The sequence below is a fragment of the Protomyctophum parallelum genome (assembly GCF_964188405.1).
Source record: "Protomyctophum parallelum genome assembly, chromosome: 3".
NCBI lineage: Eukaryota > Metazoa > Chordata > Actinopteri > Myctophiformes > Myctophidae > Protomyctophum > Protomyctophum parallelum.
Genome location: NC_139698.1, coordinates 41,172,984 through 41,186,976, shown reverse-complemented (window position 1 = coordinate 41,186,976; position 13,993 = coordinate 41,172,984). Strand labels below are relative to the sequence as shown.

At 43.5% G+C, this 13,993-nt stretch overlaps 1 protein-coding gene across 2 annotated transcripts; it reads left to right on the top strand.

Moving 5' to 3' along the window:
* The first annotated feature begins 175 nt into the window (after positions 1-175).
* On the top strand, positions 176-13,991 carry aldh5a1 (aldehyde dehydrogenase 5 family, member A1 (succinate-semialdehyde dehydrogenase)). Of its 2 annotated transcripts, none has more exons than XM_083761147.1 (11): positions 176-316; positions 914-1,159; positions 5,943-6,026; positions 6,523-6,666; positions 8,830-8,946; positions 10,204-10,347; positions 10,567-10,710; positions 10,875-11,033; positions 11,369-11,532; positions 11,917-11,975; positions 12,174-13,991. In XM_083761147.1, exons 2-11 carry the CDS (start codon positions 941-943, stop codon positions 12,383-12,385), a joined length of 1,446 nt encoding a protein of 481 aa, XP_083617273.1. In that variant the 5' UTR covers positions 176-316; positions 914-940; the 3' UTR covers positions 12,386-13,991. The 2 variants fall into 2 exon arrangements, with proteins under 2 accessions (XP_083617273.1, XP_083617272.1); XM_083761146.1 differs by having other exon boundaries at positions 6,523-6,693.
* The last annotated feature ends 2 nt before the right edge of the window (positions 13,992-13,993 follow it).

Here is a 13,993-nt window from a genome sequence, read left to right as displayed (position 1 = left end):
ATTAAAGAAACAACTCAGTTTGTATTGTTCTTTGTGTGTGTGTGTGTGTGTGTGTGTGTGTGTGTGTAAATCCTTGTGATGCGATGTTAGTGTGTGTGAGAGAACACTGTTCACATAAGACAGAATGTTGCCCCTGCTGGTCGCCTGGGGTAATGTGGCATACCGTAGTTTACATAATCAAACCGTGTGTGATGTGTGTGTGTGTGTGTGTGTGCAGGGCAGAACGCCAACCATGAATTAAGCACGAAAGTTTGTAGCCTAATGTTTATTTTGCTGGTTGACTATTGAGCCTTGGAGGAATTTTCACCACCAGACTGTGAGTATACTATACTAGGCTAACCTAAACAGCAAGTGAGTCCACCCATAGTGTAACCTAGCCATATATGGTTCATGACAGTCATGTGTCAGGGCTAAGTGTAACCTAGCCTAAGATTTAGACTCGTATGTATTTTATGGATTTGGACATATTCAATCATGAGAGTCTGGACACTGGGGCAGATGCAGATACAGCGACGTGAAGCTACGAAGCAAATCCGACGTTTGTAGCTGCTGTAAAAGATACAAATTGAACCTGAGCTGGGTTCAAAACAATACAAAATAATCACTGGAATAAATGACCTCTCCCCGCTTTTTTACCCTGTTCTGACTGACAAAAACTCGTAGATTCTTCTATCTATAGTCTAGTCCGTTTCCATTGTTTCCTAATCCAATGCATGTTTATATAGTCAACGATGAAGACGATATTAATGGTTTACTATGTGACCGCCTTCAAAGCTGGCTGAAACTCGTCTGGTGCAGTCACTGACAGTGTCAGTCTGACACACAGTGTCACTGAGATTCTGCAAGGCTGCTGCACTAACATTACGTGAGGAGCTTTTTCTGTTTGCTAAGAACACGGTATCTTCTGCATCAGGTTTTTCCAGGCCAGTCCACCACCACCATGCAACGAAAGTATAGCCTCAACGTCTGTGCTCAACTCCTCCGAACTCAGGGCTACGTTGATGGTCATTGGATCTCTGCAGCCTCGACGTTCCCTGTAGTAGACCCAGCAACCGGGGAAGAGATTGCCAGAGTCGCAGACTGTGGACCAGCAGAGGCTAAGCAAGCAGTCAATGCTGCCCACAAGGCCTTTTACACATGGAAACAGTACACTGCTAAGGTATTGCATGTTTCTAATTTCTCATCACGCCTAATATAATTACAATTTACAATTTAGGCATTTAGCAGACGCTCTTAATCCAGAGCGATTTACATTAAGCAATAACAAAAGCATCTATGTAAACTATACATACTATACTATATTATATATTATACATGTGTACTATAAAGTGCTATCACTACATAAAATGCTATTCTAGTGCTGTCTATTTAACAAGCTATAAGTCTGTTTAAAATAATATCTAAGTCTACATAAAGTGCTATCTAAGGGGCTAGGGTAGGGCAAGTGCTACGGGCCATGGTGGAGTCTGAAGAGGTGGGTTTTCAGACTACGGCGGAAGATTGGGAGTGAGGCTGCAGTTCTGACTGTGATGGGAAGTGCATTCCATATTTTTGGAGCCAGAAGGGAGAAGAGTTTGGGACGTGTGGAGCGTTGTCCCAGTGTTTTTAGTGAAGGTACCTCCAGCTTCCCTGCGTTGGCTGATCTGAGTGCGCGGGAGGTTTTGTAGGGTACGATCATACTTGTGAGATATGGGGGAGACATGCCTTTGGTTGCTTTGAATGCCAGCATCAGAGTTTTGTATTCTGTGTGGGCAGCGACCGGGAGCCAATGGAGGGAGCGGAGAAGGGGGGAGACCTGTGAGAATTTTGGCTGGTTGATAATATAAAATATGGGGATTCAGGGATTCAGGATTCATGCCAGCCCCACTATGCCTGTAAAATAGTAATGAGCCAAGTGTATAGCATTGTAGAAACAAAATATGAGAGATTTTGAGGGAGTTCCAGGGGGTCCACAACTAAATGGATAGTTAGGAACCAAATGGACCCTTATCAGGCGCGTCAACTCTGGGGGTGCGTGGTAGCTTGTGCACCCACTGGCAAAATAATAAGCCAATATGCACCTACTGAAATGAAGACGGAATATCGCCTCCCCCTAGTCGTGTTGTCACGTAGTCACACACCTTTAGGGGGGGTGGGGAGCGCTTGAGCAAAGAGGTGTTGGGCGAACAGGTATTCATTCAAATGCTAATAAGGAGGCTTTTGTTCTGCTGCCAGGTAGAGAGTATAAATGTTGCATACAGTACAGACGTCAGACTGTACAGTACAGGCTTTACTTCCATTTGACTACTATGATGAAGCCACCTCAAGCCAAGAAGAGAATCGTAAAACACACCCTAACTAGTCCTTAATATCTAGCGGAAAACCCACCAATAAGCCCTTATCCAACACAAATTAACTATTTTTTCTCAAGCCGCACAATTTAACTGGAGCGCGCAGCGCTTATATGCACGCAGACAGCACATGATACAGGCCTACATGTCCCGTCCCAAACACTGAGGACAGTGAGGAGGTAAAGTAAACTTGTTTATAATGTGGCAAGAAAAATAGATTCCAACTAGATAAAGTGCCAATCGGCACAGGTCTCCACCAGGGCAGGTCAGGTTGTGGCCTGATGGTGGCGCTATAACAGGCTGTTGAGGAAGATTTGGGCCGGAGGTTGGTGTTGGAGGGATGCAGGTACAATGTTTTTGTTTTGCACAAAGCGGCCTCCTGGTGGCGCTATAACAGGCCGTTCTGGAAAGTTTGGGGCAGAGGTTCATCGTTGGCATCCAGGGAGTGTGTGCAAAATTTGGCATCGACCGGTTGTGTGTGTGTGTGTGTGTGTGTGTGTGCGCGAGTGCATGACGCGACTTGGCTTGTTGTAGCGCCACCATCAGGCTGTTGAAAACTTTCAAGTGGCATTTCTTCCTCAGCCTAGTGGGAATATGCGTGCACAGTTTCATCGCAATCGGACGCTGCGTTGAGGAGTTGTGGCGATTTGTACAAAGCGGGCTACTCCTGAAAAGTGTAGGAGCCAATCGTGGCCAATCAGGATGGAATATGAGAAATAAAAAAAACCTGTCTTGATCACATGACTATGGAGATCATGTGTACCGATTTGCGTGAAATTTGGATAAAATCTGAAGGAGTAATAATAGAAAATGTGTTTTACATATTATGTCGGCCTCCTGGTGGCGCTATAAAGAGCAGATGTGAAAAATTCCAGGCAAAGGTTTTTCCTTGGCCTCTAGGGAGTTGGCATACAAAGTTATCCACAGATCCGTGCAGTTAGAGGTAAAAGCACTTTTCGGCCAGTTATAGCGCCACCTTGAGGCTGAGTTGAAATTGTTCATGTGGCATTTTGTCCTCGGCCTAGTGGGAATGTGGGTGCACAATTTCACGGAAATCACGCGATGTGTTCATGATTTGCAGCATTTTGTTTGAAACTGAGCACTCCTGTGAACTTTGGAAGCCAATCTTAACCAATCAGGATGGAGTCTGAGAAATGTGAAAGACCGGTTTTGTTGAATGGCTCTAGAGAGACTGTGTAGCAATTTGCGTGATGTTTGGACAAAATCTGTAGGTGTACTGTGCAAAAACATGTTTTGCACAAAGCGGCCTCCTGGTGGCGCTATAACAGGCCGTTCTGGAAAGTTTGGGGCAGAGGTTCATCGTTGGTATCCAGGGAGTGTGTGTGCAAAATTTGGCATCGACCGGGTTAACAGTGGCCGAGATTAGCTGCTCACGGACACACGGACGGACGGACGGACGGACGGACACACGGACGGACGGAGTCCAAAACATACTCTCCCCACATGCCTTCGGCCTGGTGGAGACAATTACTTTTCGGAGCACTCACTAACGTTATAACAACATGACGCCCCTGACCCTTATGGGTCTGTAACTCTAAGAGTGTACAAATGGAACAATTACACTCTCAGAGTTAAACTAACAGTGATTCTACAATATAAATTGGGGTCCCAGAGATAGAAAATAAAAGCCAGGACTCCACAGGCTTTCTAGTTGTATTCTATTTATTATTGTATAGCCAAGTGTATAGCATGATTACCATATGTAAGCAAAACACTGATTTTAGTTTTTTCTTTGTCAAATCCAGTGAAATTCTCCTTTAAATTGGTAACAAACGCATTTATATTGAACAACTGCACCATGCCTATGCTTTCTTATCATGTCATAATTAGGGGCTCTCCCTCAGTTAATTTTCCCGGTATAATGAATAAAAATCACAGGTGATTGTGGAGGCGATTGGTTTCCATCGCACATTTGCACAATGTTGCATTTCGCATAAAGCATTGTCTCCACTATAGTCACTTATCAATGTATTCTGTCTCCTAATTCCTTCCACAGTAAAACCTGAATGTAGTTGTAGTCTTACAATTCTGTAGCTGTTCCGGACCCGTTGGTCATAGACAATATCTGAACTGTTCTCTATTTGCTCTGACAAAATACATCAGGAATACTATTACAATACTAGTACTTAACCCCAATTGGTTCTGTTTTCAAATTGCCAAATCACAGTTTCATTAACTTCTGGAATAGTCAGTAGTCTAATCATTTCCATAATTTTAGAGCTAGCAAGTGTTACAGTGCAATGCGCACTGCAACATCCCCTTTTGCAAGAAGATTGTTTTCTTTACATTTTCTTTACAATAAAACATTTAAATTAGCTTTAAAATACTTTTTAAGTTTGGAAGTGGAATAAGGTCGCATTCATACCAGAGAGCTTTGCTGCGATTAAAACGAATCCTGCTGCGGATTGTCAGAAAGTGCGCTTCGTTTGGCAGGTGTGAAGGCTCATTCGAATCCTAATGCGCCGCAAATAACCGCATTTTACTCCGCCCAAAAACGTGGGTTTCGCTTCGCTTCGAATCGCACTTGACTACGATTCGGTGCAGGTGTGAATGCAATCCGCAGTAAATAAAGGAAATGAAGCAAACATAATGTGGCGGGTAAGGAGCTGAACACAGTTGGAGACGGATAAGGCATATTTTACGCAGCGCAAAGATGTCCCGTTACTGTGGATAGACGTGAATGAGGAGACTGAAGCCCTGATCGAAATGAGGACGTGTACATTAATCAATTGCTTAAGAAAACACATAAAAACACTGCAGTGTATTATAGCCTACATAATATTCTGTCTGTCTGTCTGTCTGTCTGTCTGTCTGTCTGTCTGTGCGTGCCGTAAACATGGAGTGCTGTCACTGTGTGGGACTGGGGAGTTATATCAGTGCGCTCATGCAGCGCTGTGCCTCCATGCCCAAAAGAACAGTGTGTGGCGGCTGCGTGCGTAGAGAGAGAGAGAGAGAGGGGGGGGGGGGGGTCCCAGACGGCACGACACATGCACGTTATGAGTGTAATTTTATCACCATAGATTTCACTGTGTAGGCTATAGTTTATGAATGGAACACATTGATAAAGGTCCCCCCTGCTGCGTTTCCAATTGCTGCGAATGACAGTGTGAAGGCAAACCGCAACCAATTAAATATCCAAGAACCCCAATGTCCCCGCCCATACGGATCCGAGTCTACCGAAGTATTAGGTGAGAATGCGACCTAAATCAGATGACACCCCACAAGGCCACCTTTGCAGAGATTAGGAAAAAAAACCAAACTAGAATGACTCCGTCATAATTTCCAGCTGCAGCAAGCTCTCGTTTATGAAGATCTATAATCAGTTTGTGTGCTGCCTCTGCCTCAGCTCACGGCTTCACTTTGCGGCGTTCACTTCAGAACGGCATAAAACCCATCACAATATAGGTTTAATGGCGTTCAGACTATGTGTTTTATTGGTAAGTCTCCCATTGGCTTAGAGGCAGCCAATGATGAAAACGTTTCCACTAGGTCGCTACTACGGTTGCTATAGTAGTAGCAACCGTAGTGAATGGAAATTTCATTATGAAAACCATATCTTTACTTTATCGTCTGATTTTGTCTGTTCTGTAGGAACGAAGTGTCCTCTTGAGGAAATGGTTTGACCTGTTGACACTGCACAAGGAGGACCTGGCTAAGCTGATCACATTTGAGTGTGTGAGTGTTGCTACCTCATCACTGTAACTGTTCTGTTCAAAATTATAATAACTGTAGCACTGCAAGTGTAAAACAGATTATATATTTGGCAAATGCTTGCTCAACAGCAGTGTTTTTCTCTCAGTTAGCTGTATGTGTGGGTAACATCTTTCTCCTGGTAATAGCTGTAATAAATGTGGCATAGGATGCTGATCTTGTAAAGAAGGAGGGATATACGTTTGTTCTAAGACAGCATGCAAATGTATGATGGTGCAAAGTAGAAATGAGAGCCGGCTGGACCAGCTTATGAATAAAAAAAATGTTTAATGATTGCGACCTTTTGTTGGATAATCAGTTCAGGATAAGACATTTACAATAAGACATTGACAGTGGCTAACCTTAAATAAAAATAATTAAACCACGCCAAACCCATGCCTACATGTAACTATTTTAACTTTATACTAAAGAGTCCTTTACTAGTTTACTAAGTCCATGTATGCCTGATTTTATTTCTCAGGGTAAGACAATGAAGGAGTCTCTGGCAGAGATGGCCTACTCGTCTTCCTTCCTGGAGTGGTTCTCTGAACAGGCTCGTCGTGTGTACGGAGACATCGTGCAGCCCAACACCAGGGACCGCAGGATTCTCCTGCTGAAACAGCCAGTTGGCGTGGCCTCTGTCATCACCCCAGTGAGAAACCATTGAGTAGGAAGTGCATGCACCAAAGCTTTAAAACAAGCTCTTATTTATTACTGAATTACTAACCATTGTTCTTTCTGTTGTGATGTCACATGTGTGTAGCATTTAGGGAGAATCGCTATATATGTATCCATCCACTGTCGCGGTACTTTGTCTGAATGAGACATTATTATTATCCTACTACTAATCCTACAAAACTGTCTGTCTGAACAGAACATGTGGATTCAGAAATTGATCTGATCTTGCACATGGACATATTATGATATGAAGAAGACATTCAGGAACGCCATTTTTCACTTTTCACAAATTTATATTTATTACAATTTGTTTGGAAACTGTAACTGCTAAATGTTTTGCCATTAATGAGCAATTTGAGCATGCACAGCCACAGGATCTATCCTTCAGCCTATATGGGATATACACTGTTGTTACGGTCCCCCAGGCTAGGGGATACATTTATATGGATTGCATTTATATGATTAAAAAATAAAATAAGAAATACATCGCATGGATGAACCTGGGACGTATCCTCAGTGATGTTTCCTGAGGTCAACAGGGTTTTGGGTCTACCAACATCATACCCCTCACTCAGGCACCCAGCCGGGGTTGATCAAATCCCGCCTTACGTCCCAGTAGCTACCCTCGATCAGTCCATCAGGGAATGAGCAAGGCCACACAATCCGTTGCTCCGGAACTACTCTGCCGGGACTGGGAGAACCAAATTCTGGTGAGTGGAAGGACTAGGCTCTGTGGGTTGACTCCTGTCCGGGCCCCTCCTACGTCTCACCAGGTCCACTCCTGCTCTCACCAGGCCCAGGACCTGTGCGTTGCACCAGACTCCCAGCACCAGGCACTCCATTCAGGAGTGGTGGATTTTAATGGCCCTCCTAAAGGCCTCACCGAGGTTTGTTGGGCTTCCTCCTCACAGAGGACACAGGCTGGGGCGCTAACCCATACTGCTCACCCGGGTGCAGTCTACATTCTGGCTGTCACCCGTCTCTCCGGTGGTCACCAGACTATACCCGGTTGTGACATAGTCTATTCCTATGAGTCACTATAAATAGAATAACTATAACTAAAAAAATAAAGGTAAATGGTGCATTAATATAGTGCTTTTGTCCAAAGCACTTTACATAGATTGTGCATTACATTCACCCATTCACACACCGATGCCGGCGGAAACCATGCAAGGCACCAACCTGCACATCAGGAGCAGTTAGGGGTTCAGCATCTTGCTCAAGGACACTTCGACACCAACTCTGGGGGAACCCAGGATCGAACTGGGAACCTCATGGTTTTTCCCATCATGCTGTTCTACCATCGACTCTACCCCTGAGCCACAATTTGCAACTCTAGATTTATTTATAATGGGATGAATCTAGAGTTGCAATACTCCCCATTCATCCAATTTGCTTTTGCGATCTGCTTGTATTAAACAACGTTAAACACACCAACATTGCAGCTCTGGGGCAAGCTTGAATTATCCTCTTTCAATCTGCCAAGCGTTTGTTTTCATAAAAATTCACCATAGACATGTTATGAGCTACTTTCTGTCAAGAAATTCTCTGCAGGTGATTATTTTGGAAGTGCTGGAGTTTGGAAGCACTCGTCCAAGTCACTGAATGGCCCTGCATACCACCCGTTTCACATTTGCACATAATGCAGGAGGCAGCAGCGCGACCCGTTAATATAAACGAGTGCTTCCAAACGCCAACACAAAAAGAATCACCTGCAGAGAATTTCTTGACAGAAAGTAGCTCATAACATGTCTAGGGCGTTTTTTTATGAAACAAAAGCTTGGCAGATTGAAAGAGGATAATTCAAGCTTTGCCTACAGCTGCAATGTTGGTGAGTTTAATGTCATTTAATACAAGCAGATCGCAAAAGCAAATTGGATGAATGGGGAGTCAATGGAGGGTACTGCAACTCTAGATTCATCCCATTATAAAAGTTGCAAATTGCGGCTAGAGACAATACTGCCCATGGTCCCAAACACCTGAATATCGCAAATGAATGTACCGGTATAGCATGTTTTTCCACTATTGTGTAGGATGAATACTGTTTTATAGACCTTACGGTATTTATCCCTGCACTAATGATCTGTTTCACTCTGTGTCTCCACTCCAGTGGAACTTCCCTAGTGCCATGATAACCAGGAAGGTTGGTGCAGCCCTGGCTGCTGGCTGTACTGTGGTTGTCAAACCTGCTGAAGACACACCACTGTCTGCCCTGGCACTGGCTGAGGTCAGTTATCTCTCTCTCTCTCTCTCTCTCTCTCTCACACACACCTTGAAACAACCTGTTTAATACACCTGCCACAGGAACAAATTAATTCCAAAACAACAGGCCATGTAAAATGTTACAGTATCTATTTTACACGCCCCATTGTTTATTTTAATGTACCCGAGACAATTTTTGGTTTGTAAATGCAGATGATATCAATAGCCAATGCCAAACTCATTGACTGTTAAAATAACACCCTTTGTATAAAAAGTTACTTATACCATTGGGCTAGCGTGGGCTACAGCCAAAAAGAAAAGAAAAAATGTTTAGTTATTGTACATTTAGTATTATGGTTAAAACATTGAGAGCTTCTGCTCAGACAGTGACGCTGTGTTGTGGGGTAGCTGTGGAACCCCCTGCCAATGTCGCTGTGCAAGGCAGCCTGCATTCAGCGACTAGTCTGTCTGCCTGCCTGCCTCTCTCTTTTGGGGGGGGCTGGGTACCCTAAAATTACAGCGAAATTAGAACAAAATACGCCAATTCTTCTGGCAGCACCGCACAGCCCAGGGGGGCCCTTGGGAGGGTAAATCCGGCCCTGTAAATTTTATACTGTAGCACCTTTCCCCAACACACTTTAAAATGTGCATTACTTTGAACACATTTACACATAAATTCACACACCGATAGCGGGTCAACCATGTAAGATACAACCATCGGGAGCAATTGCTCCCGATGGTTGCCCGATGGTTGCTCAATTGCTCAAGGACGAGCCAATTAAGGATCGAACAAGGAACCGTTTCCAAGATGGCTACCTCCTGAGTCGGTGTACAAAAGGCCCTAATTGAAATGGACAATTAAGTCACATCCAGTGCAGGTGTGATTATTAGCACAGGTGCACCGTGCTCTTGATGAGAACATGCCAGCAACAGAGCTGAACATGAACAGCTCTGTTGAACAGCATGGGATGAACACACCCAGATTATATTGTGTCTTTCCAATTTGCCATACTGTGCTGTTTAATTGTGCTGTGCTACATCCAACAAAGACTGTGCCTACGAGCAACACTCCATCCTTGTCTCCTTGTGAATTCTTACCAATTTCCTGTGGCGAATACTACTGCCCTACCCTGCCCGCCTAATACAGTCCTTAATTACCCTCTCGAACAGCCACCCTTTCTCTTCTGGTCTAAACTTCAATAATGACTGAAACTTGTTGTTTTGTTCTCCAACGTACTTGAACAATGTCTGGAAAAGTAAATTACCATTTGTGTGTGTGTAGTTGGCCGGCCAGGCGGGCATCCCTGCAGGAGTGTTTAATGTAGTGCCCAGCTCCAGAGAGAAGACTCCATCTGTTGGGGAGGTCCTCTGCACTGACCCCCTAGTAGGCAAGGTCTCCTTCACCGGGTCTACAGCCACTGGAAAGGTAGGACAACTCTCCACACTTGTTCATTACTTGCACTCTTTCTTCTTGATGACCATGTAACACTCTTTTGTACAATCTAATGTACATACACATATGACTGTGTAATATGTAACACAAGTATTTTGTCTGGTTTATACTGTACCAGTGAACACCAGTTTGGCTGCTGGCAATAAAAGTAATGGACATCAATATAACTTCTTGCCAACGTGTTCTGCCCAGATCTTACTGAAGCTGGCTGCTGACACAGTGAAGAAGGCTTCCATGGAGCTGGGTGGCCACGCCCCTTTCATTGTGTTTGACAGTGCCGATGTGGACAAGGCTGTGGCGGGAGCCATGGCTTCCAAGTTCAGGAACTCTGGCCAGGTACGTTATGAGTTACTATAGTGCCTTCCTTATGTCCTTATGTTGGTGGCAACACTTCAGCTAGTAAAGATAGGTGCCATACTAATCCAAATCATGCGATAGAAGCAAGACACTATAAATTTCATTTTGATTATAAACTCATGAGCCTCTTTCTGCATCCGTAGACATGTGTGTGTTCTAATCGGTTCTTGGTCCAGAATGGCATCCATGACCACTTTGTTAAAAAGCTGGGTCAGGCCATGGACACAGAACTCCGGCTTGGTCACGGCTCAGACCCAAACACCACTCAGGGACCCCTCATCAATGTGCGTGCTGCCCAGAAGGTAAAACATAATTCACACTTTGTTATCTTCATTATATCTCCATAGTTCAACTTGTGTTTTTTCGTAAATTGATTAAGAACCTTTGCAGACCAGCTATTTTCACAATTTTAAAATATTCAAAATTGACGGTTTTCGATATACATGGTTTCCACCTGACTTGCAAAATGTAGTTTGCTAAGAATTTGACTATGGCTCCACTAGCTTTGACATTGGCTGGTAAAATCCTGAAAGGCTGGTCATTCACTGGTAGATATAGGAGAGAAGTGGTACATTGCACATCTGGAGGTGGCCGTTAGTCATTGTGTGGTGCTAACACTGGTTCTAATATTTGTCAGGTGGAAAACCAGATAACAGATGCTGTGTCTCGAGGGGCCACGGTACTGAGGGGGGGCAAGCGTCTTGATGGTTCTTTCGTTCAGCCCACATTGCTGGCAGACGTCACCACAGACATGCTGTGTACCCAACAGGAGACCTTTGGCCCCCTGCTGCCCGTCATTAGGTTGGTAGAACAAAACAGATGTGTTACGTCCTTGGTTTTGCTATGGCATTGCATTAGATCAATTTAATTTCAGTGCAGTTGATAAGCAGAATGCACCTGATAAGCAGAATGTTAATTCAAATGCCTGGAGTGGCTGAGAGAAGCTACATTTAGTAAATGAATAAGTCATGCATTGCCTCTCTCAGTAAGACACTTAACAGATGTTAACTGTGGAGTTGCTCATTAAGTGGTAAACTATTGTTCATAAAACAAAGATCAGTGACGTTCTCGACGACCAGAGAAGGGTTGAAGTGCAAATACCGGTACATATAGTTCCCTTGATACCCTATTATTTGCAAGGTTGTCCTAGACCTAGATGATGAAGTACAATGTCCATCTTCACAGGTTTAATACTGAAGAAGAAGCACTGGTGATTGCTAATGCATCTCAAATGGGCCTAGCTGGTGAGTGCACCTAATTTTGCCAGGTAAAGCCTAGCCTATTTTCGCTTGGGTTGGCTTTGAGGACCTAGTCATGATTGGCTGCCCGGAGTATAAAAGCTTGGCGTGGTCATCACATTTTGTATAATGGATGGACATGAGGATGAGTCAGATCAAACCCATATCTCTGGAGCCCTGACATCAGTGTTTCTTTCCTCTCAGGCTACTTCTATTCCCAGGACATCAGTCAGATCTGGCGGGTGGCGGAGGCACTGGAAGTAGGCATGGTGGGAGTAAACGAGGGCATCATCTCCACCTCCGAGGCCTCCTTTGGTGGGGTAAAACAGTCTGGTTTGGGTCGTGAGGGCTCCAAATACGGCATAGACGAGTACTTGGATGTCAAGTACATGTGCTTCGGAGGGCTGACTCATTGAATCTTTACACAAAAACTGAGTGAGAAATGTATGCTCGAAAATGTTGTGATTGCCCTTGATATAAAATGCTACAATGTTAATTATGGGAGTTAAAGTTAAGTTATTCATTTGTCGAACAGATTGATTGAATACTTTATTAACAATTTGCAACAACGCTGGCACAGATTTATACACAATGCTAAAAGGATAACCATCATTTCCGGTGATGGGCTTAGACGTTTTACAGGGTCCAATTACCCTATATGTTCTTTTCCAATGGAAATATACTAAAAAACAAGGTCGTATTATAATCAGGGACTAGACTATTTGACATTCATTGTTCTTTTTCCACAAGGGGGTCGTCTTATATTCGGGACAATATTTGCAGTCACCTGTAGGTGCTCTTTTAGAGCGGTTTTGAGGGAGGGTAAGGAGTCACACTTAAATCTTTTTGTGCCGAAACTGGGTACAGTGAGATCATTGGATCTCTTTCTGGTGTTGTGCCTGTGTGTAGGACAGTGCCTGTGTGTAGGACAGTGCCTGTGTGTAGGACAGTGCCTGTGTGTAGGACAGTGCCTGTGTGTAGGACAGTGAAGGCCTACAGGGGCGTGCTGTGTTACGGTAGGACACGAGATGTTGGTCCTCAGCCTCAGAAATAAGCGTCTGTGAGGTCTTGGCCTCAGAGATGAACCTTTAACAGCCCTGGTGATCTTTCATCACATCCAGGGACTCAATAAGTAAATAAGTTGTTTAGCTGTTCTTGAGGGTCCTTTGATGTGTCAAATGTTACGACAATATGAGTTTTCTCTTATTAACAGGGGTTTGAAACACATATTTTCATCAAAGACATGTGCCTTGCTAAATATGTCTCTCACACCTCCAGAGATAACTATTTTATAACAATTTCTTCACCTGGATAAGACCACAAAGCTGCAATTATTAATTACGGTAAGTAATACATAATTATGCTCAGCACAACTATGGTAAATGCGTGCATACGTGTCGTGTACCGTACGCTGTTAAACAATAATAATTATTATTGTCTGATTTACAGTATGTTTGTGATACTGAAAGTAGCGAGTATTGAATTTTATATCAAGCTTTAAATATGTTGCCACAAATTGCCACATTAACAGCAATATAACATCTTGTACAGATGTGTTTATGTTCTTATCTTTGTCTGATGTAATGCAATATATTAATTATCTGAAAAGTGTTCTGGTGTATTAAAACAAACAATAACCAAATTAAACACCTACACTCAGTAGGTGCCAAAATCAATGCACCCCACTAGCAACTGCTCTGCGTGACTTAGTTTGCACGTGTTATTCCATGCATGGTTCATGTCATATCATATCATGGTTAACACGTTAGTCCTACTGTGGGAAGCTTGATAAAACGACATTGAAACTGACCACATTGGTACCCTTGGGTCGTTTTAAAACCTTGGTGAGCACACAGACCCCCACAATATGTAACTGTTTTGAATCGTTTTGAAATTTGTCTTAGCTTTTTATTTGCAAACCTATGTAATTCACATGTATCTTGTTTTTATATTCCTGATCTTCTGATGTATTGTGATGTTTTTCTTCTATATATTGTGTTATTCAACGACACTGAAAATGAGTT

What these genes read in the sequence shown, in the direction of transcription:
- aldh5a1 (XM_083761146.1), top strand. Translation starts at nt 941, where the DNA reads ATGCAACGAAAGTATAGCCTCAACGTCTGTGCTCAACTCCTCCGAACT. An exon ending in TGGCCTCTGTCATCACCCCA is followed by an intron (nt 6,694 to 8,829) that starts GTGAGAAACCAT and finishes TCTCCACTCCAG; the next exon opens with TGGAACTTCCCTAGTGCCAT. An exon ending in ATCTCAAATGGGCCTAGCTG is followed by an intron (nt 11,976 to 12,173) that starts GTGAGTGCACCT and finishes CTTTCCTCTCAG; the next exon opens with GCTACTTCTATTCCCAGGAC.